Here is a 27,618-nt window from a genome sequence, read left to right as displayed (position 1 = left end):
TATATATCCTTGCAAACTTTTATTTATTTTTTTCACATAATTCCAGATTTAATAAGTGTCTATATACTTTTTTGTGCCATATTAGAAAATATAGTTACAGGGTTTTGGGGGTTATAGTACATGCCACAAGGTCACATTAGAAAATAAATTCCATCTTTAACATCACTAAGATATGTAATACACAAATTACAATGCTTAGAATTATTTCTGCCACTGCAGTAAAGTTCAAAGATAATTAGATAACTCTCATTTCAATGGCTTCTGGATAAAGCTACAATGAACTGTTCATGAGAGATCAAATAGTAAAAACAAAACAAAACACATAAACAGAAGCACAGGAAGCTCATCTTGACTTTTCAAGGAAAATAAACATTCATGAATTACTTACTATACCCACAGTATATGGGACCCTCAGGTAAAAGATAACTGAATTGTTTCTGGACTATTTCCATTTGGACTGGATGGGAAAGTCTTAGCTTATGCATACCATGTGACAGAGGAGTTTTGCAACAGTCTAGGGATGAGGCTGGGAACCACACACCCCTCTTGTTGCTGTTGTTACTTAATAGGTATTGAGGTCCAAGTGCAGTAGAGAACACATAATTAGGTATGGTTTCTGACCAGGATATTAACAACTTTTGTTAAAGGAAAATGTCTAGACACTAAAACAATTTATTCTCCTCATCTTTAGTAACCTTAAGGCATATCAAATAATGATTTGATTTGGTTTCCTATGGGAGATGAGTTTTGTGGAAAGATTGTAAAGAGTGCAACTTAAGAATCAGACGTCTTAGGGGCGCCTGGGTGGCTCAGTCGGTTAAGCGGCCGACTTCGGCTCAGGTCATGATCTCGCGGTCCGTGAGTTCGAGCCCCGCGTCGGGCTCTGTGCTGACAGCTCAGAGCCTGGAGCCTGTTTCAGATTCTGTGTCTCCCTCTCTCTGACCCTCCCCCGTTCATGCTCTGTCTCTCTCTGTCTCAAAAATAAATAAAACGTTAAAAAAAAAATTTAAAAAAAAAATAAAAAATAAGAAAAAGAATCAGACGTCTTAGAATGACCTTGGTCTCCCCTGTCAAATGTCAGTCATTAAGGCTAAATTACTCCATTCTCTGGATAAAAGTTGATTCTATTTTAATTATAGAATATAAGTTTCTTCATTGGTTAACCTACCTAAAAAGTTCAAGCTGTTCCTTGGGCATTTTCAGTAGATATACCTGCCTTTGCCTTAACATATTGGGAAATACTAATATATATGAGTTAATTACTGTGGACCATCTTATCACATTTTTCTTTTTTTTTAATTTTATTTTTTTAAATTCACATCCAAATTAGTTAGCATATAGCACAACAATGATTTCAGGAGTAGATTCCTTAATGCCCCTTACCCATTTAGCCCATCCCCCTCCCACAACCCCTCCAGTAATCCTCTGTTTGTTCACCATATTTAAGAGTCTCTAGGGGCGCCTGGGTAGCTCAGTCGGTTGGGCGGCCCACTTCGGCTCAGGTCATGATCTCGCGGTCAGTGAGTTCAAGCCCCGCGTCCGGCTCTGTGCTGACGGCTCGGAGCCTGGAGCCTGTTTCAGATTCTGTGTCTCCCTCTCTCTGACCCTCCCCCGTTCATGCTCTGTCTCTCTCTGTCTCAAAAATAAATAAATGTTAAAAAAAAAAAATTAAAAAAAAAAGTCTCTTATGTTTTGTCCCCCTGTTTTTATTTTTGTGTTCCTTTATCTTATGTTCATCTGTTTTATCTCTTAAAGTCCTCATATGAGTGAAGTCATATGATATTTGTCTTTCTCTGACTAATTTCGCTTAGCATCATACCTTCCAGTTCCATCCACGTAGTTACAAATGGCAAGATTTCATTCTTTTTGATTGCTGAGTAATACTCCATTGTATATATATACTCCATTGTATATGTATATATATATATTCTTTATCCATTCATCCATCGATGAACATTTGGGCTCTTTCCATACTTTGGCTACTGTTGATAGTGCTGCTATAAACATTGGGGTGCATATGTACCTTGGATAAATACCTAGTAGTGCAATTGCTGGGTTGTAGGGTAGTTCTATTTTTAATTTTTTGAGGAACCTCCTTACTGTTTTCAAATGGCTGCACCAGCTTGCATTCCCACCTTGCAAACTTTTAAATGCAAGATATATATCTTTTATATATATGCATACATACGTATGTATACACGTGTAGATATTATATAAAAACAAGATACCCACCCATGCCTGTGTTTATATATTTATATGCATACAACTATATCTGTTGTTTCTAGAAATTGGCCAAGCACTGTTGGGGTGTGTGCAACTCATAGGTTCCTGTTGGCTATGGTGGCCTCACTATATTGCAAAGAATTGTCTTTACAGTATACAGTGGAGCACACCATTACTGTTCCCTGCTTGTGATAGTTAAGTTCTTCAGTTATTACAATGGCAGGGATTTTTAAATGGATAACTATTATAGTTTTTTTTTTTTACAACAATTCCACTATTTAGATGTTTACCACATTTAGAATCCTGGATTATACTTTCTCTTTACACTACTTTGTTCCCACAAAGTTACTTTATTAAAAATTATTAACTTTTATTCATGGTACAAAAAGATTACTCTTGTTCTATAATTTCTTGCTCCTACAAGGGATGAGAACTGCTTTAAGAGCTGCCTTCTAATTGGACAATTTCCCTGCAGCCACCTCTAGAATGGTCAGCCTGGAGGGGATTAATGATTGATAAAGCTATTGTACAAGAGACTGTGCAACTGACTATTTCGGCAACTTCAAGTTTATCATCATTAACGGTAGTTTTCATTAGGGTAAGAAATCACATACAAGCATAGGAACAAATTAAGGAACCATATCCTGACTTACCAATATGCCAGTAAGAAGGGGACCCCAGTATGCCCAGCTGCTGAAGCCACAGTGACAATATGGCCATGATTATTCTTCATCATCACTGGAAGAAATGCTTTTGTAGTCTAGAAATAGTGTTGATTAAGAGACAATGGTATATTGTTATTTCTGATTTTGTAGACCTATTGGGAAGATTTCCAGACAAAGCTATACTTTATTAACATTTTCCTAGTATAAAAGAAAAAAAAATTTAGATTAACTGCCAAATGTGGCCACATGAGGCAAATGGATAGGATGCCTGGATTAGAAAAACTAATTAAGCAAGGCAATGGATACTGAAAACTTTAAGAATCCATTTCACTTAAATTGTGAACTTCTAATATGCCCTGGTCCTCTCTTTACCTTTTGTCACTGATACTTTCTATCATTTCATATACTGAATAGATATAATAATCTATAGTTATCAAAAGAATTTATATGCAATGTGAAATTGTTAGCAAATAGTTTGGTTATGTCATTTACCAAAATATTGAAGTGAACAGCAATCTTCTAGTAGTCACCGAATGCAATAAATATTTACTGAGCACCTATTATGTGATGAGGATTCAAAAACAATTAAGGCAATGCCCTACATTCTAACAGAGGCAGAAAGACAGGCAAACTTGTAAGTTATAAAAATACAAAGACATAGGTCAATAACTTGGAAATACTGACATAAGATAATACTGCATTTTTACCAACTCCAACATTCTTTTGAGATTATGCTTCCCAAACTGACATCCAAGAAAACTTTGAGAGGCCCTTTCAGGAATGGGCTATTTGGGCAATTTTCAGCCTCTTCAGAAATTCTTTTTTTTTTTCTCTCTCTCTCTCTCTAATCTATAGACCTTGAATGGTGAGATTTATAATAAAGTTTGCAGCTTTGGGGCCAGAAAATACTCAAGGCCTGAGTCTCCTGAGAATCTGAAAAGCAAACTGGGCTCACTTTTAACAGAACCACAGAAGAGGACTTGGATTATCTCTAATTCCTTCTTTCATAAATAAGATCACATAGAGATGTGAGAATCTAGTTTATTTTTGTTTTTAATTTTTTTTAAGAATCCAGTTCAAAATTAAAACATATAACAGCTGAAGTTTATTATTAATTAATTATTATTATTAATATTTTTAAGGGGCGGGGAGGGAAAATGGTTGATGAGATTTGACCACAGCATGAAAATTGACTGTTTGGGTGCACCTGTGTGACTCAGTCGGTTGAGCTTCCGACTTTGGCTCAGGTCATATCTCATGGTTCGAGCCCCACGACAGGCTCTGGGCTGACAGCTTGGAGCCTGGAGCCTGCTTTGGAGACTCTGTCTCCCTCTCTCTCTCTGCCCCTCCCCCACTCATGCTCAGTCTCTCTCTCTCTCTCTCTCAAAAATAAATAAACATTAAAAAAAAAGGGAAGAAAGAAAATTGACTTCTTTGGGGGGCACCTGGGTGGCTCAGTTGGTTGAGCGCCCGACTTTGGCTCAGGTCATGATCTCGCCGTTCATGGGTTCAAGCCCCATGTCAGGCTCTGTGCTAATAGCTGGGAGCCTGAGGCCTGGAGCCTGCTTCACATTCTGTGTCTCCCTCTCTCTCTGTCCCTCCCCCCTTCTCTCTCAAAAATGAATAAACACTAAAAAATTTTTAAAAAATAAAAGAAAATTGACTCATTTTTTTTTTAAAGTTTCTTTATTTTTTTTAGTAATCTCTACATCCAACATGGAGCTCGAACTCATGACCCTGAGATCAAGAGTTGCATGCTCTTCTGATGGCACCAGCCAGGCACCCTCAAAAATGACCTCTTTGTATGATGTTATCCTTAGTGCCTGGAGAAAACTTCAGTATTGATTTGACACATCTTTATGTCTACTGAAAGCTCCACTTTAAACATAGTCTTTGGGTTTTACAAAAGGGAATGTTCTTGTAAAAGAAGTCATACCTACCCAGAAATGTGCAAGTATATTAACTTCAAAAGTCTTTTCAATCTGAGGGTCTTGTGTAGCAAACAAATCCGATGTGTAGACTACACCAGCATTATTTACTAAAATACTAACATCTCCAATTTCTGCTTTCACCTTTAAAAATAAGACAAATATCTGCAACATTAAGAGTTACAAAGGAAGGTTTGCATGCAAGGATCATTAAAGAACTATGTGTTTTTTTAATCAGATGTGAAAAAAAGAGTAGTTTTGTAATCTATGTGCCAAAATGGAAAAAAGAACTTTTTAATCTTAGCTACTTAATTTCAAAACAGCTAGACCTGGAAGTCTGGCAGGTAGAAATTTTCTTTTGCAATGTAGTCTCTTGACTTTGCTCTATTTATTATACCCGAGAGGCATCTGGCAAATAAAAACAAAACTGGTGACAATAACCTAGCATTTATTTTTTAAATACTACTTCAAAGGGTAAGCAAAAAAAAAATAATAATAATTGGCAAATGCAGGGACTATATAAGAAACTATGTAAAACTGATTATACCATTAAGCTAGTCACACCTTCTATTGCTTTATTTTTGTGGTCTGTCACTCCATTCTATTGTTCACCAACTATCTTCCCCTGGTGGCAGTTGGCCTATGGGCTGGCAACAAAAGAATATCCTATCTGATATTTTTACGGTTCTTTGAGTAACTAAGTTTCTTGGTGGTTGGACCCTAGAGTTACAATGCATTCTGTTATACATTGTGTTCTAAATAAAAGCTAACTTCTGTTAGGAGTTACCATTATTAGATAGTGCTGCAGTGTGCTGGGGGACTGAGGAGGACGTGACAAATAGCCTATTAAAGACTTTTATTGTGCTATGCATTTTGCACGATTTCATTATTTATCTCATTTAATTCTCACAATAATTCTATGAGCCTGCAACTCCTGGTACACTTAGAGAGGAAGAACATGAAACACTGAATGCCTGTTTCTTGTCCTAGATCACATGGCTACTAAAGGTCACATGAAGCTGAGACTCCCAGATCTTCTGACCTCAGAGCCCAAGACAATGGAATAGGTTCAAATAATGAAATTATCTTTTCCAGAACAGCTTATTCCAAGATGAGTCTAGAAGTGATTACTGTGTGCCAAGCACTGATATAAAAACTTTACGTCATTAATTCACTTAATTCTCCTAACAACCCTGAGGTAGGTGCTGCTGTGATCCCCATTTTATAATTGAGAAAACGTAGGCACAGAGGGGTTAAGAAATTTGCAGTGATACACCTAGTATTAACTGGAAGCATGTAGGTCTCTATGAAGGAAAACCATTGTTAATTTTAGGTAAAACAGTTATTGTTAAGTGCAGACGTTTCTTACCTACAGGCCCTGCTCTTACTGTACTCCCTTCCAGGAAAGCTATTTCCCACCACTAGCCTGGGTCATTTCTACTTATTGTTTTGTCTAAGCTCAGGCCTCACCAGTAATAGAGGCATCAGTTTGAAATAAAAGATTACAATTCAAGAATAGAAGTTCAAAATGTCCTCAAACTCAAATTCCCTAAACAAAGAGGTTCTCAAGGCTGCTTGAATCAGAATCTTTATACTGTGCTGAAATCTGATTTTCTGGGGGTGAGGTCCAGGAATGTGTATTTTAAGGAATTTGCCCAGGTATTTCTACTGATCTTCTTACTATCGTAGTATTTAGTTAACAAATATATGTACGAATGTGTTCAGAGTGAAACTCCATGATATATATACATAGCACATCTCAGTTATATACAGAAAAAGCAAACAATGCTTTATAGAAATCTATCTATCTATGATCAAAGCCTGATAAGCAATTAAATTTATCCTAACTCCCTGACTCAGTTCTTTGGGTGTCAGAAGACCCTGCCAGTGTTTCTCAGTGTCATCCAAGAATTTACCTGTAGCAGAATTAGATGGGTGAGGTGTGGGTGTGTAAGGCATTATACATGCAGATTCCTGGGCCCAGCCCTTGATTTACTGAAAGAAACCTTTGGGGTGTCTATTTTTTAAAAAGCTCTCTGGAAGATTCCAGAACACACCAAAGTCTGGGAACCTCAGTTCTACATTCTAGTTCTGGGTCTGCCACGAGCTGGCTGCTCAACTTGGGCAAGTCACAAAACTTCTGCTACTTTGTCTGCATCATGACGAGGTCACCTCCAGAATCCCTCCTAGCTCTGACATGATACGATCCTAACCAAATGTAAAATTTCACCTTCTTTGCAGAGCTGTAAATATCTTCTCGATTACTGCAGTCTACCACAAAGGCATGAGCCTTCGCACCCAGTCTCCTGCATTCCGCAGCTGTGTCCTCAATTCCGTGCTAGGAAAGGCAACAACAAAAAAAAGAGAACAAAATAAATAACATGAACCTATATCAACAACTGAAAATAATGAAGGATAGTCAGGTTGTTTGAACTAGCATTTGGCAATAATTTAACTGGATGCATTTTTGGCAGGGATGCAGGTACACTTTGCTCTCACTACTTTGACTAGCTCCTTTTATTCTGAACTGAACTTAAAGCAACCTTTTTTAAGGAACATAAAAATCTTGGACACCTGAGTGACTCAGCCGGTTAAGTGTCCAACTTCATCTTAGGTCATGATCTCGTGGTTTATGAGTTCAAGCCCTGCATCTGGCTCTGTGCTGACAGCTCAGAGCCTGTAGCCTGCTTAGGATTCTGTGTCTCTCTCTCTCTCTCTTTCTCTCCCTCTCTCTCTCTCTCTCTCTGTCCCTCCCCCTGCTTGCACTAGGTGTCTCTCTCAAAAATAAACAAAAAAAAAATCTTAAAATACTAGTTTTGTAGTCATGAATTTTACATACTTTGTGAATATATGCATGTATGTATTCCATTTCAAGATTTTAAAAAATAACATTAAGCTTTTTTTTTATGTCACTAAAAAACTATTCACGTACATTTCCGGCTGCAAAATAAATAGATAAAGGGTTAATTACAGTTCATTCATCCACTCATTCACTCATTCCTTTAACATTTTAATTTTTAATCACGGTGCTTGGAAGAACCTGGTGGACACAAATATGAAGGAGACAGAGAATAGACCTTAGCCAGCTCACAGTGTAGTAGAAAGAAACCTAAAATAAGACTTAGGTGGGACATATGAAATTGTTAGTGTCAGAATAAAGGACTGAATAATGGCAGTGTCATATGGTTCACATTAATGCATTGTGGTAAGCATAATAACAGAACAATATACAGAGAGTTATGGGAACACAACAAAGGAGGGACATGCAATACAATTCTAGAAGAAGAGGTACCAGAGTTGGATCTTAAGGGTGAGTAGAACAGCCAGGTAAAGAGAAGGAAAAAGGCATGCCGGGCAGAGTGTAAACAAAGGGATGGATAGGAGAGAGGTCCAGTGGGAAAAAATATCAGCAGACTGGTGTTGCTGAGTCATAAAGTTCAAGGCCAGCAGGAGTCCAGATTAAAGGGCATTGTATGACATACTAAGTTTTATCCAAAAACTCAGTGGGGAGCCACTGATTAAATTATGGACTCAGATTTGTTATAATATAGTTAGTATTACATGTCATATAGTCAGTATTTTACTGATTACTCTTACTAAAGTATGGAAGACAGATTTTAGGGGTCAACACTGCAGGAAGAGAGAAAAATTAGTAGGCAGTTCCAATGATTCAGCCAAGAGATGATACAAGTTTAATTGTGGCACTACTAGAAAGAATGCAGAGAAGAGAATGAGCCTTAAAATATATCTTTAGGAGGTAAAATCAGCAGGACTTGGTGACTGGATGAGGAAGGTGGGAAGAACCAAAGCTTAAGTCCTTGCTTTTTAGTTTATGTAACTTGCAACAAGGTGTTGCAACAAGTCAGATGGAGGTCATGAGCAGATTTGAGAAACGGAATGATGAGCCCAATTTGGAGCACTGATTTTGTCACTTAAATTCAGGATCAGACCATAGAGTTGTTTTGTTTTTCCCTTTTCTTGTTTCCATTTTTGCTTGTTGGTTTGCCTTTACCAATTTTGTAGCTTCTTTTTATTTTGAAGAATGTCTCAAATAATACCTTGGATTGAGTTTTAGTCTGTGAACACTGCAAGCCAAGAAATTATTGTCAGCTAACCCACAAGTGGATGGACTTACTACATTTACCCACAGAAAGAATGGTAGAACAGAATACAAGTGTTGTGAATTTGCTAGTAACCTGCAATTACTCTTGCAGAAAACCCAAATCTGGAGAGCTATGGAAAGAATGTGCAGTTTGCTCACTGAACTTAATTAACTGTAGCAATAAAAGGAAATAGGGTATTTTCCCTTTTACTGAAATCTCTCACACAAACTGTTGTATACTCTGGAGAGGAGCCCTTACTCCCCAAGGGACACTGAAACCTTATGTTGCCCTCCTGTACCTAACAGGCAGCTTTTGGCTCTTTCCTTTAAAAGTAGATTTCATTACTCAGCCATCAAAAAGAATGAAATCTTGCCATTTACAACGAAGTGGATGGAGCTTGAGTGTATTATACTAAGTGAAATAGGTCAGAGAAAGACAAATATCATATGATTTCACTCATATGTGGAATTCAAGAAACAAAACAGATGAATGTAGGGGAAGGGAAAGAAAAAAAAAAAGAGAGTAAGCAAACCAGAAGAGACTCTTTTTTACTCTTAACTACAGAGAACAAATGGAGAGTTGCCTGAGGGAAGGTGGGTGGGGGATGGGCTAACTGGGTGATGGTTAAGGAGGGCACTTGTGTCCAGCACTGGGTGTTATATGTGAGCGATGAATCACTAAATTCTACACCTGAAACCAATTTTACCATAGAAGTTAAGTAACTGGAATGTAAATTAAAACTCGAAATAAAATTTAAAAAAGTATATTTCATTTATGTAGTATACACACAAAATGGAATGTTACTCAGCCTTCAAAAGTATAAAAATTTGACACATTCTACAGCATAGATGAACCTTGATGATATTAAGCTTAGTGAAACAAGCCAGAAACAAAAGTTCAAATATTGCAAAATTCTAGTGATTTGAGATACCCAGCATAGTCAAATACACAGAGACAGGAAGTTGAATGGTGGTTGCTGAAGGCTGGGGGAGAGGAGGCTGGGGGAGAGGAGGCTGGGGAGTAATTGTTTAAGGGGTGCAAAGTTTCAGTTTGCAATGATGAAAAAGTTCTGGAGATGGCCAGGAGAGGTCATTTCATAACGACGTGAATGTACTTAACACAACTAAACTCAACACTTAAAAATGGTTAAAATGGAAATTTTTGTTATACATACTTTCCCACTATAAAAAAAAAGTTTCAGTAAGTATATTGTACTGATTCTTTGGGTCTGTACAAAGTTCGGTTCTTATTTGGAACAGATTTTGCAATTAAACTCCATTTGCCATGTATTCCATTTGCAGAGATTTGCTTAGTACTGGTTGGCTCTGTCAATGCACAGAGTGGGTGCTGGCAAATATGCCCTTCCTTTACACTGGCAGTCACACTTTTCCTACTTCCCTGGTCTTCCTCACTTAGGGCCAAGGTTGGCACTCCACACCTTCTGAACTATGCCAGAAAAGATTGTATGTATGTATGTATGTATGTATGTATGTATTTATATGGAATTTATTGTCAAATTGGTTTCCATACAACACCCAGTGCTCATCCCAACAGGTGCCCTCCTTAATGCCCTTCACCCACCCTCCCCTTTCTCCCACCCCCCATCAACCCTCAGTTTATTCTCAGTTTTTAAGAGTCTCTTAAGTTTTTTTTTAATGCAAGAAATTTAAGTTTAAAATTCTGCCAGGAAAAATTTTAGACAGCCTCCATATTCATTTGGTGAGAAGTAAAAAATAAGCAGATCCTTAACATTTTTCTCAGCCCAGTGGAACTGCTCATCATTCTTCAAGATTTCCCGTGTTAACCTTTTTCCCTAGTATGTTGGATGCAGTTCTCAATTTTTAATCCTGGGCTCTCCTTTAAGTCCTTATTAATCTTTTGTCCTCTATCCCTACAACTAAAACTCTTTGTTCATTACCTAGACTACTAAACTTCTATAAGTTTTTCTGATTATTTCCATTGCTTTTTCCCATTCATTAATTCACTTTTCCATTCGATAAAGTCTTAGAGTATATACTAACTAGGTGCTCAGCACTTTCTATAAATTTGTCTTCACAAACATATCTAATGAGGCATGGGGGTGAGAATGGTCAAGAAATGTGAGATTATCTACATTAAGCAATAAGGAATTAATGGCATGAGTCTCAGTAGAATAAGAAAGCTGAAGCCACCACTAATCCCTCCAGAAATTCATGCTCCTTTTTTATGGACCTCAGGACCAGTAGGAAGATGGAAGACTTCTGCCCTGAGTAGGATATCTTTGGACCTGGCTAACCTTGCTGCTTGACTTAATCTGAGAAATTGTCTCTGGGGACAATTTGTCTTTGAACCCTGGAGGAAGAATTTGATCTGGCCCCTCCCTGCTTCCTGCTTATTCTGAAAACAATCTGAAACTCTCTTTTTTCATTCCTTTTCCACTGAGCCACCAGCCCAGAAGTCTCTAGGTTCTGCTGCCTGGATGGACTGCTTGAAATTTCCACTCTACTCTCCTCCTCAGTCAGGTTTCGTGGTTCTCAGACTTTCATAATTTTAAAATATGCAAAATGTCAAGGGAAGTGGACTGTGGTGTATATACTGAACCAGGACTGCCAATCTTTTTTTTTTTTTTTTAATTTTAATGTTTATTTATTCTTGAGAGAGAACAAGCAGGGGTGGGGCAGAGAGGGAGACAAGAATCCGAAGCAGGCTCCAGGCTCCGAGCCGGCAGTGAAGAGCCAGACAAGGGGCCTAAACTCACAAACTGCCAGACCATGACCTGAGCCCAAACCGGACGCTTACCCGACTGAGCCACCCAGGCACCCTGGACTGCCAATCTTTTATGTGGCCAAATAAGGACATTAAAACTAACACAGTTTTATATATATATACATATATGTATGTATATATATGTATATATATGTATGTATATATATATATATATATATATATATATATATATATATATATATAAAGGATATAATCTCAAAATTGTTGAAGGCTTATTTAAGTGAAATAAATTTAACAAATACTACCTTATTCTTGATTTTCTGCCACTTCCCTTACTACCTCTCTGGCCTACAAAACCAGCATTATCTCTTGCTTGGATTACTGCGGGTCTCCTAACCGCTCTCCCTGCCCCCCAGCAGCCTAGAATCTGTCTCAAAATCCTCCATTGGCTCTCCCAGGAAAAGCCAAAGCACAAACAATAGTTTGCAGGAAACTTTATGGTCTGGAGCTGCTGCTACTTAAGTTTCTAGACCAGCGCTGTCTCATAAAAATATAATGTGAGCCACGTACTTAATTTCAATTTTTCTGCTAGCCACACCTGAGAAAATAAAATTTAATTTAGTAATATGTTTTATTTGACTGAAAATAATCCAGAATATTATTTTGGAATATTTAGTATTATAATGAAATATTCTATTTCAATATGTAATCCACAGAAAAGCTGTAAGATATTCAACATACTTTTTTTCATACTGTCTTTGAAATCCTGTGTGTATTTACACCTATATCACAATTCAGATGAGTCACATTTCAAATGCTCAACAGCCACAAGTGGCTAGTAGCTACTACTAACCATTGTGTTGGAAAGCACAGATCTAGACTTTTCTTTTACTTCTCTCCTTTCCCTCACTCTGTGCCAGGCTTTGCATTTGCTGATCCCTTTCTGCAGAGACAGGTGAGGGGCTCACTGCACCCTTAGCCTCTTCTGATCTTGACTCAACTATCTCCATCTCAGTGAGGTTTTGTGTATAAGATCAACACAATCTCTGTCCGCCACCTACCATACAAAGTCCCTCTCCCCTTTCACACTTTTTCTTTATACTTATCACCATCCAGCAATTACATAGTTTATTATACAGCATGTCCTGTTTATTGTCCCTAGTTCATAAGGTTTGTGTTTTTCTCACTGCTGTGTCCTCAGTTCTGCATTAGAACAGTGTCTGGCAGATAGTAGGTGCTCAATAAATACTTGTTGGATAAAAGCACTTGACTCCAAAGCAGAAAAAAATTGTACAAATGGGCACAGGGCATTGGGAGTCATTAACACAGATGTGTAACCTAATACTTATACCTGAATTCTTCAATGGTAGCTTAAACTTCACTTTGTGAATAAGAACTAATGTGTGTTTACCATGTGCCAGACACTGCTAAATGCTTTGTGCATGCTATTTGGTGTATCTGCTACTTGGTATAATTTAAGGCAAGTACTGTTATTTTATTCCTTTTACAGAAAAGGAACCTAAAGCTCTATGAAGTTAGAAGGTAGCTTGTGAAGAAGTGGAGAGCTCTGCTGAGTCTGACCATACCAACCTGCCAGACATTCACTACCAGTGACCACATCAGATTGGACTGGGCCTCGTTTGTATCTTTCATTGCACATAATTATTTAAAGTCTATTTTCCCTATGAGATTGAAGGCAGGGGACCCTATGTCCTGTTTGGCACTGTGTTCTTAACAATCTATGCAACAGATATTCAAAAAATGCTTGTTGATTGCTATCTCAATCACACACTCATTGGGTGAACTCTCATCTAAATTTATAATCCCTAAATTCTTGTTTACAGGACTGGGTGCTGACTAACGTGTAAGGGATGGCATTTCAGGCCTTCAGGTGCCTTCTGGAAACCTCTCTGCCCATCTACCATTGGCCAAATAAAAGAGTAGATTCAAAGTCCTCCTCTCTTCCTTAAGCCTACACCTATTCTTATAAAACACTGTGTACATTGAAGAGGTTTTTTTTCTTTTCTTTCTTTTAAATTTTTTATTTCGTTTTATTTTTAAAGTAAACTCTATGCCTGATGTGGAGTTTCATGCCTGAACTCAACGACTCCGAGATCAAGAGGCACACACTCTGCTGACTGAGCCAGCCAGGCACCTCAAAGAGTTTTTTCTTTTATATCGTTTTTAACAAAAAGATAGTTTTAAAAATTACTTTTGGCAACTGCTATGATCCAATAATGTTGCTTTCTGTTGGCTATCTTTTTAAACCCACTTATCTCAGTAATGGCCAGTAGGATTTTTTTTCTTAACAGGTGCAAACCTCTTACTTTTAATAGACTAGTTTAAAACGATTACTTTCCCCATCTGATTAAGATAGAAGGGTCAGTGAAATCAGGCTTTGGAGGAGATTACAAATTATTTTCAGGGCAAAAGGAAGTATATGTTTACAATGCCAAATTAGTGATGGGTAGTAACTGGGAATCCTATATTGTCTAAGTCCATTTATCCTGTAATCATAAACACATTAATAAATCTATAAAATACCAATAGTAGTTTTTTCTACCTACTTTATAGAGATGCTGGAAGGGGATGTTGCCTACAGAATGCATCCCTGTCTACAGATCAAAGGTGCCAAAAAGTAAAACAGAGTGAGCACTATTACCTTATTTATATCCCACAGAACCAGTTTGCTTTTAAGTTTCGCAAATTCATAGGCAGTTAGTCTCCCAATTCCGTGTCCAGCTCCAGTAATCAGGACGATTTCTCCAGTAACTGATTTTCTCTTCTTAGGAATGAAAAGCTTCAGAAGCGACTCTAAGCTGAAGATGATCAGTAAGGGCAGAAGCTGAAGACACTGCAGAAAGAATTTCATCCTTTTTGTTGCTGCGAGCTTTTGGTGTGTTTCCTTTCACCAATCACTCTAAATTGCTTCTGGAGGGTTGTTCCGTCCAATACCAGAGAGAATAAAAGCAAAAGCAAGGAAGGGCTCCTTTATCAGGGAGAAACAACTCTGAAACCTTTCCTTCCGCTGGGCTGGGCTTCGTTCAGCCTTTCACAATTGGCTCGGGCTGCAGTGCGGAGCTGCTGCTCGCCAGCTCAGAAATCTGGGAGGGACAAAGTCCGGAGGAGGGCAAGACTTCCCCTTCTGGTCCTATTTGACCATCTACGCTTAGCTGCCGCCTGCTTTCCTCTCAAAGTTACAAAGATAGCTGACAGTGTCCCTGGCCTAGGTCAGACGCTTCTTTGAAACTTGATGCCCATCATTAGCGAAGGGATGCAAATATAGTTTCCTGTCTTGAAAGGAACGTGGAGAGAGGGGTCAGTTGTTCCATACCCTCCAAACCCGCCCCCAAAAATTATGCTGCCTCACATTTTAGTTTGAACTAAGCTCGGTTCCCGGAGAGCAGAGAAAATGTTGTCCTTTCAAGGACAGCAATAATCAAGGTCCAGGAAAAATCAGATCGTATCATAGGGGATTGTTTCCACAAGGAACACCAGTATATTTTTTTTGGATAACCTTTTTCACTCAACCTGTTAGAACTTGTGAAAAAAAAATGTATATATACAATTACACTTTGGTAATTGCATCTTTATCCAGGTTAATAAATCATTGCCTCCAGAATGAATAACAAAATAGAAAATCACCTTGCATAAAGATTATCTATGTAATTTTTGGTTTAGTAGCCTATTTATATAAGTATTTTTAAAAATCCTAGAGATTGGTTACTGAAAAAAAAGACCCAACTCTGGGTTTCTGTGCAGTAAGAGCTTAATAATTGTCTGTTACATGCAGTTTTTCAATTCATGCAATTTTCAATTTTTGACAGTAATTGAATTTAGGCTTTTTGTGAGACACTATAGTACTTTGAAAAGAGGCTTCAGTCATGTCGGTGACAGATGGTCACTATTTATATTTATTTATGTTTATGTTTATATATATTTCTATTTCTATTTCTATTTCTATTTCTATTTCTATTTCTATTTCTATTTCTATTTCTATTTCTATTTCTATTTCTATTTAAGAAGCCGGAAGGGGTGCCTGGATGGCTCAGTAAGTTAAGTGTGGGGCTTCTGATTTCAGGTCAGGTCATGATGTCACAATTCATGAGATGGCGCCCCGCAAGGGGCTCTGTGCTGACAGTGTGGTCTGCTTGGGATTCTCTGTCTGCCTCTCTCTGCCCCTGTGTTGTTTGTGTGCGAGCTGGAGCACTGTGCTCTCTCTCTTTCTCAAAATAAATAAATATTTTAAAATAAATAAATAAGGGGCGCCTGGGTGGCTCAGTCGGTTAAGCGTCTGACTTCGGCTCAGGTCATGATCTTGAGGTTTGTGAGTTTGAGCCCCGTGTGCGGCTGTGTGCTGACAGCTCAGAGCCTGGAGCCTGCTTCCGATTCTGTGTCTCCCTCTCTGTCTGCCCCTCCCCTGTTCACACTCTGTCTCTTAATAATAAACGTTAAAAAAATTACAATAAATAAATAAACATTAAGAAAATAACAGGCAGGAAGATCACAAAAAATTGAAGTTCACGGGGCACCTGGGTGGCTCACTTGGTTGAGTGTCGCAATTTGGCTCACATGATGATCTCTCTGTTCGTGACTTCGAGCCCCACATCGAGCTTGCTGCTGTCAGTGCAGAGCCCACTTTAGATCCTCTGTCCCCCTCTTTCTACCCCTCCCCTCGTTGTACTCGCTTTCTCTCAAAAATAAACATACATTAAAAAAAAAAAAAGACTAAATTCTCCTTTGGTCCCACCAACATTTCCCTCTTGAGAGCAAAACATTTTCAGCCAGAAGCTAAATGCTTACCTACACATTTGTATAATGTCAAGAAATAATAAAAAAAAAAAAAAAAAGTGAAGTTCACAAAGAATTCACACTCCTATCTATCATCTGCAAGTTTTTATTATTGCCCTTAAATCCACATTTATGATAGTATAGAAAGTTTACAGTTTCCAGAACTTTTTTCCACATATATTATCTCATTAGATTTTTTTTAAAGCCTCTTAGGAACTAGAGAAGAAAGCTATTTATTTCCCCATTTTATAAGTAAATAGATCAGTTAGATTAATTTTTTAAAGTTTCCACAGCAAGTAAAAGCATAACTGGGCTAGATGCAGGGTGAGGATTTGTCAAACGTTTTTGCCCAATACCTATATAAAGAAATCACATTTTACGTGTGTGTGTGTTTACTTTCATATATGTTGACTTTCATACATATTCAGGCTCTTTCTCTAACATTTTCTATTGAGAAAATTGTATTTAAAGAGAACTGGGTAGTTTTGACTCACAAAGTTGACCAGAGCTTCCCTGGTGTAGGGAAAAAACCCAGTGTTTTCAAATAGTCACATCTGAATCCCATATGTGTATGTGACTTTACTTCCCTAAGGATGTTTCCTAATTTGTAAAATTGGGATGTTACTAATACTTAACCCTACAAGATTCTTGTGAAGTTCAAATGAGTTAACATAAAGCACAGTATTCTATCAACTGTATGTATGTTATAATTTACACTAATATAATTATAATGTGGATGGTTTTGTGAGTGATAATTAGCTACTAATTTGACACAGTGGCAAAGTGTGATTTTATATGTTTGTGGTTTTTAAAAATGCCTTTGATTGGGAGAGTTTAAAATGTTTTCTGTGTGCAGCATCTTAATTTCAGGCTACCCTTCTAGCTGTTGAAATGGCATTTGAAAAAGCAAGAAAAAAAAGGTAAGGATGTGGAGCACTTCAATGATGTTTTGAGCAACGATGTCTTAAGTAGGCATTATGCTAAGTGATTCACATATGCACACTTCATTTTATCTTCCCAACAGTCTTAAGAAGTAGGTTTGATGAGATGTCTATTGTATGCATAAAGAAACAAAGGATGACCTGAGCTCACAGTATGAATGGAAGAGTTGGAATTTAGACCTAGGCCATTATCACTATGTTATATTTCCTTCTTTTTTAGGGCAAAGAAGAAAAGCTAAGCCAACCATAAATCACTTTGAAAATTCAAAAGAATCAAAACTCCTACTACTCATAATACTTCCTATTATTCATAACTCCTACAACATTCATAACACCTCCCTCTCATACCATTAGGTAACTTAATCCCTAATAGGTATTTGAGAACAGCTATTAAAACAAGGATTTTTTAAAAATATAATTTATTGTCAAATTGGCTTACATACAACACCCAGTACTCATCCCAACAAGTGGCCTCCTCAATGCCCATCACCCATGTTCCTCTCTCCCCACCCCCCCTTCAACCCTCAGTTTGTTCTCTGTGTTTAAGAGTCTCTTGTGTTTTGCCTTCCTCCCTCCCTCTCTGTTTGTAACTATTTTTTTCCCCCTCTTTTCCCCCATGGAATTCTTTTAAGTTTCTCAAGATCCACATATGAGTGAAAACATATGCTATCTCTCTTTCTCTGACTTACTTCACTCAGCATAATACCCTCCAGTTCTATCCATGTTGCCACAAATAGCAGGATTTCATTCTTTCTCATTACCAAGTAGTATTCCATTGTATATATAAATCACATCTTCTTTATCCATTCATCAGGTAATGGGCATTTAGGTTCTTTCCATAATTTGGCTACTGTTGAAAGTGCTGCTACAAACATTGGGGTACACCTGCCCCTATGCATCAGCACTTCTGTATCCCTTGGGTAAATTCCTAGCAGTGCTACTGCTGGGTCATAGGGTAGGTCTATTTTCGATTTTTGAGGAAACTCCACACTGTTTTCCACAGCGGCTGCACCAGTTTGCATTCCCACCAACAGTGCAAGAGGGTTCCCGTTTCTCCACATCCTTGCCAGCATCTATAGTCTCCTGATTTGTTCATTTTAGCCACTCTGACCGGTGTGAGGTGGTATCTCAGTGTGGCATTGATTTGTATTTCCCTGATGATGAGTGACGTTGTGTATCTTTGCATGTGTCTGTTGGCTATCTGGATATCTTCTTTGGAAAAGTGTCTAAAAACAAAGATTTTGAATTCCTGCCATTTTTTTTTTATCAGCTATGTGATACCTGGTTAATTATTTACCCTCCCCTGAGGTCTCAGTTACTTCATCTGTAAAATGGGTATAATAGCAGCTTGGTTGAGTAAATGAGATATTTAAAAAGCATAGAGCATGACACCTTATATACAAATATACTTAATGAATGATAGCTATTACTGTATCTTAACCAGCCATCAGTAAGAGGTTTATGTTTGCAAGGCTGGCTCTGTAGAATGCTAGTGGATTCAGAAGGAAAGGTCGCTGTACTTATCAATTATATAGGCCAATAAAGAACAGTCACTTTTCTTTTTCCCCGTTATTCTAAAGAACACTGAGGAAGAACACTCAGAAATGATTGCCAGACTGTGCTAAAGGAGGTAATTCCAATAGTTTTTCAGTCATTCTGGGATAGAAGCCTTCATACTTGGTTCTGAGGTCTGAATTTTAGAGCTGGAGGGTGTCAGAAATTAACTTGTCCAAGCATATTTTTTAAAAAAGTCATGAATCTATGAATTCAAAGTAATGACTATATCTGATTTAAAAATGGTTCAAAGGTGCAGATAATAAAAAGACACAGTTCTGAGTCCCACCCTTGTCTAATTCTTCAGATGAACTCCTTAAAAAAAATTTTTTTTACATTTATTTATTTTTGAGAGACAGAGACAGACAGCACAAGTTGGGGAGGGACAGAGAGAGAATGAGACACAGAATCTGAACTAGATTCCAGGCTCTGAGCTGCCAGCACAGAGCCCAACACAGGGCTTGAACTCACAAAGTGTGAGATCATGACCTAAGCTGAAGTTGAGCCACCCAGGTGTCCCAGATAAACTACTTTTAATGTATTTAACTGTCTCTTGCAGAATTGATTCCATGCCTCTAATAAAAGCTTACAGTGTCATTTCTTGGTTAACCAATAGTAGATATTAAAAAAAATTTCTTTTGTATTTATTTATTTATTTTTGAGAGACAGAGAGAGACAGAGCACCAGCGGGGGAGGAACAGAGAGAGGCAGACACAGAATCTGAAACAGGCTCCAGGCTCTGAGCTGTCAGCACAGAGTCCGAAGTTGGGCTTGAACTCACAAATCATGAGATCATGACCTGAGCTGAAGTGAGACATTCAACTGACTGAGCCACCCAGGTGCCCCAATAATAGACATTATTAATTGATTTTCTTCTATGACAGCTGAGGATGTAGCTCACTTATTCCTCCCCTAATACCCTTCTCCTTATATATTCCCAATATAAATTATGTTATTATCCTTACTACTTTTGTTTGGTTATATTTAAAACTTTTACACTTTTTATGTCTTATTTGTGCCACTGTATGATGAAACTTTCAGTTTCCCATTCTGTAGAAGGAGGGTAAGCCCTATTCTTTTCCTCAGGAGTCCATTCCATTTCTACCTCCCAATTTCTAATACCTGGTTTACTTTCATATTCTCAGGACTTATCATGCTGACTTTCTATTTTGTAACTGTAACATTTTCTGTGCTTGGTCTATGGTTGATTCTGAAAGGTAAAAGTCAAAAGATAGTATTTACATTCTTGTGACTAAACAGTGACCTTCGTTAGCAAAAGGCTCTTACTAGAGTAACTGGGACAGACTGGATCAGAAGAAATCACTGTCATCTCGAAACTATTCACCCTTGGCCTTTATGAAATCTGAGGCAGCATAATGTTAAAGCAAAAACTCTGAAGTTAGGTTGGAATCCAGCTCTGTCACTCTCTAGGTGTGTGATTTTGAACAAATCATTTAAATTCTTTGTTTTAATTTCCTTCAGCATGCATTAACTTATTAAGAGACAGGACTGGTGGGTGTGACGTTTCCACTGATTGAAAGAACACAAATGATATGAAGAAAATTCTTGCCACAAGCAAAGAAAAAGAGGAAAGTAGGCTTCTTCTGACCCAGGGGTTTATGGAAAAGGAGAGATAATAGCAGTGAAGGTAAGTATTAAGAATGTAATAACTTGACTTCGACTCCAACCCCTACCCCTATATTACAGTTTGTCCAGTTCCAACTTTTATAATACCTATTTCTCTATGTTGTGAGGAATAAAGTTTCGTACAGTATTAATGGCTTTCTGTCGCACTTGGGATAAACTCCTAATTCCTTACCACAGACCATTAAGCCTTATATGATTTGGCTCTTGTGTCAGGATTTTTACATAAAATAAACCCGACCATTGTAGCTTAGTCAATAGGGGCTTATTTTCCTTATTAACCCAGAACCACGCTATGCAGGACTGGTGCAACTACTTAAGGAAGTCATAAAAAACTCAGTCTCCTTCTTATACCCAATTCTGCCATCTATATGTGTGGCTTTTGTCAATAGGATCTCAAGATGGCTGCTCCTTCTCTAGGAAATGTGCCCTCCCTTCAAGCAGGAATAAAGGAGGGAGGGGAAATTGTGAAGGGTTACTAGTTCCTGCTAAATCAGCCAGTCTCTTTTGCCCAGGAAAATAATGGCCTTCCTAGAAAACCCACACAGTAGGCTACCACATTCTTCTCATTGGCCAGGAAGGGTCCTGTGGCCCTTTTAGCTGCCGGGAGCACAGGGAGGTAAGTTTTTAACCGGACACATTTCTACATAGGACATGGAAGAAGGGAGAATGAATAAATGGGTACTGGGAAGCAGAGAGCTATGTCCAGCATACTGGCCCACCTCTCTGGCTTCACTGCAGATCACACTTTCCCCAGTTTACTACGATGCTTTAGCACATTGACCTTTCTGTTCCTTGATTATGGCCAAGCCCTTTCCTGCCTTAGAGATGTTGCACTTGCAGTCCTCTCTGCCTGGAATGCTCTCTACCCAGCTTTTCCAGTGGCTGGCAGCTTCATGTCCTTAGGTGTCTCTCAAATGTGACCTCCTCAGAAAAGTCTTTGCTGACACACTTCTCCTGTAATATAGTTACTCCAGCCTCAATTATTATTTTACACAGTAAGTTGTCTACTTCCTTCATAATATGCAATTCCTAGTTGGCTTAGTTATTTATAGTTGATTTATCTTCCCTAGAAAGTAAGTTTCATGAGAGCAGGACCTTGTTCATCTTGTCCCAACTTTATTCCTGCCACCCAGGGCAGTGCTTGGTAAACAGTAATTAATCCATAAATATTTGTTATATAAAGAAATGGATAGAAAAAGGGGGAAACAGTTGGGATTATTTTTTTTGAAGTTTTAAGCTTATTTGAGAGAGAGAGAGAGAGAGAGAGAGAGAGAGAATGTGAGTGAGGGGCAGAGAGAGGGAGAGAGAGAATCCTAAGCAGATTCCACACTGTCAGCATGGAACCCAAAGAGGGGCTCGAACTGTAAGATTATCACCTGAGCCAAGATCAAGAGTCAGACACTTAACTGACTGAGTCCCCCAGGCGCCCCAACAGTTGGAATTAATAATCACTCTTATTTTTAGCATATGTAAAATTGATATCAGTAATTACATACACTACTTTCCTATTTCAAAACATTCATTAGGTAGCTTAGTTGGTAAAGCTTCTGACTCTTGATTTTGGCTCAGGTAGTGATCTCACAGTTGTGAGATCAAGCCCTGTGTCGGGCTCCACGCTGAGTGTGGAGTCTGCTTGGGATTCTCTCTCTCCCTCTCTCTCTCTCTCAAAATAAATATTTTAAAACATTCTTTATTGAGGATCTTTTGCCTGTCTAACTATTGTAAGAAGACCTTAGAGTTGGTATGTGGTTACTACATTAAAAAAAACAACAAAACCTTCACTTCTCTCTACTTAAGTTCTAATGATACCCATTTAATTTGGGATGTGGGTAAATGGATGGTAATATAAAACAGTAAATATTTGAGATGGCATTTGGGTTCTACCCAAGAGTGGACTACAGGGCATGCTCACTACTCTAGCAGACTCTAGTACATGTCCCTGCAGGAAGGAACCCTGGAGACCCACTATCTGAGCTAATTATGGTACAGTCCTAGTACCAAGAAGTTGGTTTTGCTTGCATAGTTGTATAGTTCTTTAAGCTAAGTCTGCTCCAATCTCTCCTTAAGGAATGTAGAGGTAGAGGGGTGCCTGGGGGGCTCAGTCAAACAACTGACTCTTGATTTCAGCTGAGGTCATGATCTCAAGTTTTGTGAGATCAAGCCCTGCATCGGGCTCTGTGCTGGTAGTGTGGAGCCTGCTTGGGATTCTCTCTCTCCTGTCTCCCTGCCTCTCCCAAAAAAATAAATAAATTAAAAAAAAAAAAGGAATGTGGAGTTAGAAAACCAGAGCTTGAAGAACTTTCTATGAGAATTCCTTCCTGTCTCTTGTTCCTGGTCAGAGGTTTTGCAGCGCACGGCCTTCTCTTCTTCTTAATGACATTTCAGAGGGGCTGAATCTTTTAAACAGAGCCTGACTAATTACATTTCCAGTTTAAGCAGAGTTTAATGGCTGTCAATGACAAGAAGGGCAAAATTTATCCGACCAGAGGAAGACATGTCCAGATATTTATTTTTAAAAAAGCAAACACACTTTAATAATAGTACTAGAAGAACTGCCAAAAAATAAACAAACCTAGATATTAGTTAAAGCAATAAGGACACATTTTATTCAGTAATACTATTGCATGAATGAACTCAACTTCCCTGAAATAGAAGGCTGGAGGGTGCTAAGGGAAAGACACTGAGGGGTGTTAAGGGGCTGAGTTGATGATTCATGTGAGTAGGCCACCTGAGATGAAAGAAACTTCTATCTTTACCATATAAGGCAGCAGTGCAAGTTGAAGAAAGATGCCCACTAATGTTAGGCCCTTATCCTTTCACAGGCACTGGGAACTAACACAGAGTTATCTCCCAGAATGACTGCATTTCAAAGTGAAGATTTCTCAGGTCCTTGAGGAAACAGTTCTGGCTGGTAGATTTATACATCACAAAGGTCAGGAAAAATATTCCTAACTCCAACTCTAAAGAAACTGCTCTAAGAGAGGGGTCTAGGTTACTATTTGCCTATTGCAAGGTTTTTTCCTGGAACAGTCAATTCTCCTTAGCTTTTCCATGCAGGCATCTTAAGGGGGTCTCGGATTATCCTGGGGACAAAGCCTTAAACTGCTAGAAGCCATACTGGTTTCGCTGAATCTCTTAGTGTAGAGGTTGTGATGGAGCTGTTATATGCCAAGAGTTCTGCATTCTGTAGTCATCAGAATACTTGTAAAAGTTTGATTAATCTGGTTTTTCAGACAAAACTTTACAATGTGTGTCTATACCACACCATTGAGATTGTATGTTATGTACTTAAAAGTTGACTATTTGCCACATTAATAAAATAATGAATATAAAAGATGAAAGCCAGATTACAAACTGTTTTAGACAATCTGAATCACCAATTTTCAGCCTGGCAGTTTGTTGCCCCTTGTTTGTGCGGGGTGTTGCCTTGTATTCCTGCTCCAAGCTGCGTTCTTGGCTCACAGCTGGTTTACTCTTCCACAGGTTTGCTTAAGGTCACATCCGACAAAGCCTTGTCAAACTTAGCATTTGCAGTCAACAACTTGGTGAAAAAGGAAGAGAAAACCTTAGGTGGAGTGCGAATCTCTTAACTACCTCCTTTTCGGGCAACCACTTATTATTCAGATACTAGGTCCCCGATGGTTCACTACAAGAGCTGCTTGTAACTCCTTCCAGCCGATTAAAAAAAAAACAAAACAGGTAAACAACGTTCAATCCCTTTTTTTACTTTCTGCATTCCTCTCCCGCCCCCGCTCCAGCTCCCCATCTTCTTTTGTTTTCTCCTTTTTCTTGAGTTTTCCGGGTACATTTTCCCTCCGTCCAGCCCTAAGTACGCCTGCGCACACTGAGACGTCAAAGATCGCGAGCGCTGCGAGGTCGGCACTGTGGTTGCTTTACGGCGGGGTCGTAAAGTGCTGTTACGCACTTGGGACGTCACTGGGGTCCGCGTCGCTGCTACGCAGCGGCAGGCGCTGGGAGTGGCCAAGCGCTCTGCTGGTTTGGTTGCCTGCGTCTCACTGTTGGAAGTGGGGGATTATTTGGGGAGGGATCCTGGTTTTGTGTATTTTTGAGAAGAACGTAGATAGTCCTTTCCTGGAACGGGAGAGCGGCCCGGTCCTAGTGCCCGCTAATACTAGGGGCTGTGGAGCGGACGGAGGTTGTGGCCCTACCTAAGCGTGACCTCGCTCCGCGAAGCCGCCCGCGGGGCGCTGATGGCCGAACGCATTCTGGGAAAGACTTTAGCCACGGTGTCTCTCTCTGTGGCCTTGGCCTCTGTAACTGTCAAGTCCTCGGGCTGTTGCAGCATTCCGGCGTGCAGGTATTCCCCCTCCTAGTGCTGCTGGCTTCTCCTGAGCCCTTGCGTTTGGGTGGGAACCAGCGTCTAGTGCTGCAGATTCCATAGGCTTTACTTGCGTCCAGGGTTTTTATAGTTGTATTTACGTTTTCAAGAAGGCTCCAAAATGTTTTATCTGCCTTTTGAGGAAAACTAGTGGTAGTGATATTTCTTGGTGTCTGATGTTGAAACTTGCCATCCTGCCTAAGCCACCAACGTTATTCTCCGAGAGTTTGGATGTGGTGGTGTCCCGTGTCACTTTTTTTCGGATTAGTACTTAAAATATTATTAAAATTAATACATGCATAAAGCTTAAAGAAGTGAACAGTAGAAATGGTGTAAAATGAAAAGTATAAGTTGTCATTCCTCCCTTCCACCTCTTATTTCAAATGTAGATATCTTTATCTACCTCTTTTTCTTGTTTTGCCAACTCGATAAATTTAGGGTTTTTTGTATCTCACACTGCCTCCTACGTTTTTTCTGTTTTTTTTTTTTCTTCTCTTAATTCATTCTTCAGTAAACACGGTGTCCTAGGTATTATATTAGGCACATAGTAATGAACGAGTTTTAAGAGGCTGTCCCTCATTAAAAAAAGGAGTGGTTTTAAAAAAAAATTCCTGTTTGGCATGTCATGTTTCCTTTTGGCACAAAGAAATTCTCTTATATTCTCTCCCCGCCCCATTTTTGTCTTGTCCCTTTTTCTCTGGAACTCCTGTGATAGTTGTTGGACCTTCTGGATTGAATCTCTTCTCTTTTTCTCTCATTTTACATTCATCTTTTTGTACGATGTTCTTAGCGATTTTACTCAAATTTATCTTCCAGATTACTAATTCAGATTTAAGTCCTGTGCATTGTTAGTCATTTCTTCTATTGAATTGTAAATTTTGACAACCTTTTTTTTTCTGTAATTGCTCTTTTTAATAGCAGCCTTTTCTTATTTTATGGATATAAAAGTTCTTGAATCTATAAAAACAGTCATCAAAATAAAAAAAAGTATCTTCTGTTTCTTGAATTATCTGTTATAGGTCATGGTTCTGTTAATTTTCAGTACTTTTGCTTTCTGTTTTTTCTCAAATATCTGGTGGACACCGGTTTTTCACTTATATTTTGATTCATGTAGGTAATAGATATTATTTTCTCTAAACGGGATGATTGATAGAATATTGGTGTCATGTGCCAGGGCACGTAGACTGGAAGGTTTCAGTTGAAGGTGTGTGAGCAGGTAACAGGTGGACAGGCTGGGAATCCTCCTCTTTCCCGTTTCTTCCAGACTAGCAAATTCTCTGCTGAGCATAGCTGCCTTAACTTTATTTCCTAGTGTGAACTGTAGTCCTATTAAGCCTAAATTGGTGCTATGTTCTCTAACACCAATATTCACAGTAGAGGTCCTAATCTTTCATTTTAACTTTTGGCTTTATCCCAGGGGCAAATGTGACTGTTGCTAACTTGTTATTTGGGGAAGGAGGACTGATTTCCATGTTACTGTCCCGCTGCCCATGACATTTGGGCCCACTTATTTCAAGCCTAAAACCTCTCAGCCCTCCTTTTATAGGAATGGCATCTCTCATTCACCCTCTTGTTCATATTTTCAAATATAATTTGTTTTACTTTGGTTTTTGGTCAGTATGAGTCCATTTACTATCTATCTTCCTGAACAATTTCTTATTCACTGGTGGTATCCTATTCTCTCTCCTACCGTGGGTTTTGTTGCCTTTTATACATCTTTATCACTTTTCAGTAAGTTTTGGGGAGGGAAGGAATAAACATCTATGCTTTTTATAATGTAACATGGGTCAACCAAACTCCTATTAAAAAACATTAAAAAAATTACAAAATATTCTAGTTAAAGACAAAAAAATCAAACTGTAAATTTTTTATAAGACTATTATTTACTTTTGAGAGACAGAGAGGGGGGGGAATCCCAGGCATGCTCCATTCTATCATCATCAAGCCCCATGTGGGGCTCAATCCCATGAACTGTGAGAGCATGACCTGAGCTGAAATGAAGAGTCAGACACTCCACTCACCAAGCCACCCAAGTGCCCCCAAACTATATTCTTTGGAAGTGATGAATACTGTTTTTGATAGATGCTGCTAGAACAATGTAAAATTGCTTGGCAATTATTTTGCATTTTTATAATGCTGGGAACCCTAGGTGAACTGGGCTATATCTAAAACTAGTGACTAATTACTGACTTTCAAGAAAAAGCCAAAAGTGAAGCCAACAAGTACGTGTTCAGTGTTGGTATCTTATATTGCAAGGCATTCTGGAAGAGATGTAAGACATTTATCATTGAGAATTTTACCACCCTTAATTTGGGCAAATCCAGAAAGTCAGAATTTTGCAGTTGATTTTTGTGATTTGCCTCAACGGTTACAAATGTCTATTTTCTAGAAAAAAGTGATAGAACATAAAGATGTAGGGAGTGCTTTCAAATTTTCCAACAGCAGCTATCAGTGACATGTGGAGAACAGTGTGTATTTTATTCCTGTGAAGACTTACAAATGTGTAAGCTAAAAATGAAGTCAGGATACTGTAGCCTAATCTTAGGAGCCTGGAATTCGAAACCAACTTGTTTGGGATTGGATCCTGATTCTGCTATCAGTTGTGTGAGCTTGGTAAATTTATGTAGTCTTTCTGGGCCTTAGGGGTCTTATTTCTAGAATAAGGTTAATAGTATCTAACCTTAGAGTTGTGAGGACAAATGAGTATATATTATAGCACAA

The 27,618-nt window shown here is 38.6% G+C and overlaps 2 protein-coding genes and 1 long non-coding RNA gene across 9 annotated transcripts in view; 1 reads left to right on the top strand and 2 right to left on the bottom strand.

The window, feature by feature from the left end:
- The window catches only part of HSD17B11 (hydroxysteroid 17-beta dehydrogenase 11), a 33,941-nt gene extending 19,286 nt beyond the window's left edge, over window positions 1-14,655 (bottom strand). The window contains exons 1-4 of the mRNA XM_015067265.3: window positions 14,288-14,655; window positions 7,047-7,154; window positions 4,829-4,960; window positions 2,877-2,983 (exon numbers count right to left, since the gene is read on the bottom strand). Of these exons, the coding sequence (XP_014922751.1) occupies window positions 2,877-2,983; window positions 4,829-4,960; window positions 7,047-7,154; window positions 14,288-14,497 (557 nt within the window). The 5' untranslated portion in view covers window positions 14,498-14,655. The remainder of the gene's footprint in view (window positions 1-2,876; window positions 2,984-4,828; window positions 4,961-7,046; window positions 7,155-14,287) is intronic.
- On the bottom strand, window positions 5-1,896 carry LOC128314514 (uncharacterized). Its single transcript, XR_008296248.1, has 2 exons — window positions 1,057-1,896; window positions 5-800 (listed from the first exon to the last, which is right to left on the bottom strand). It is a non-coding gene; the product is annotated as an uncharacterized LOC128314514 (long non-coding RNA).
- Window positions 14,656-24,462: 9,807 nt separating the features above from the next.
- The window catches only part of NUDT9 (nudix hydrolase 9), a 101,507-nt gene continuing 98,351 nt past the window's right edge, over window positions 24,463-27,618 (top strand). For 6 of the 7 annotated variants that reach the window (XR_003420443.2, XR_008296245.1, XR_008296246.1 and 3 more), the window contains exon 1: window positions 24,463-24,876. Coding sequence is in view for 4 of the 7 variants with exons in the window: in XM_027060494.2 (XP_026916295.1) it covers window positions 24,770-24,876 (107 nt within the window). In the remaining 3 variants the exon portion in view is untranslated. The remainder of the gene's footprint in view (window positions 24,877-27,618) is intronic. The other variant, XM_015067239.3, reaches the window with a different exon arrangement.

The sequence above is a fragment of the Acinonyx jubatus genome, chromosome B1 (assembly GCF_027475565.1).
Source record: "Acinonyx jubatus isolate Ajub_Pintada_27869175 chromosome B1, VMU_Ajub_asm_v1.0, whole genome shotgun sequence".
In the NCBI taxonomy this organism is placed as follows: Eukaryota; Metazoa; Chordata; class Mammalia; order Carnivora; family Felidae; genus Acinonyx; species Acinonyx jubatus.
Note: the sequence above shows the minus strand (reverse complement) of the source record. Positions and strands in the feature narration are given on the sequence as shown.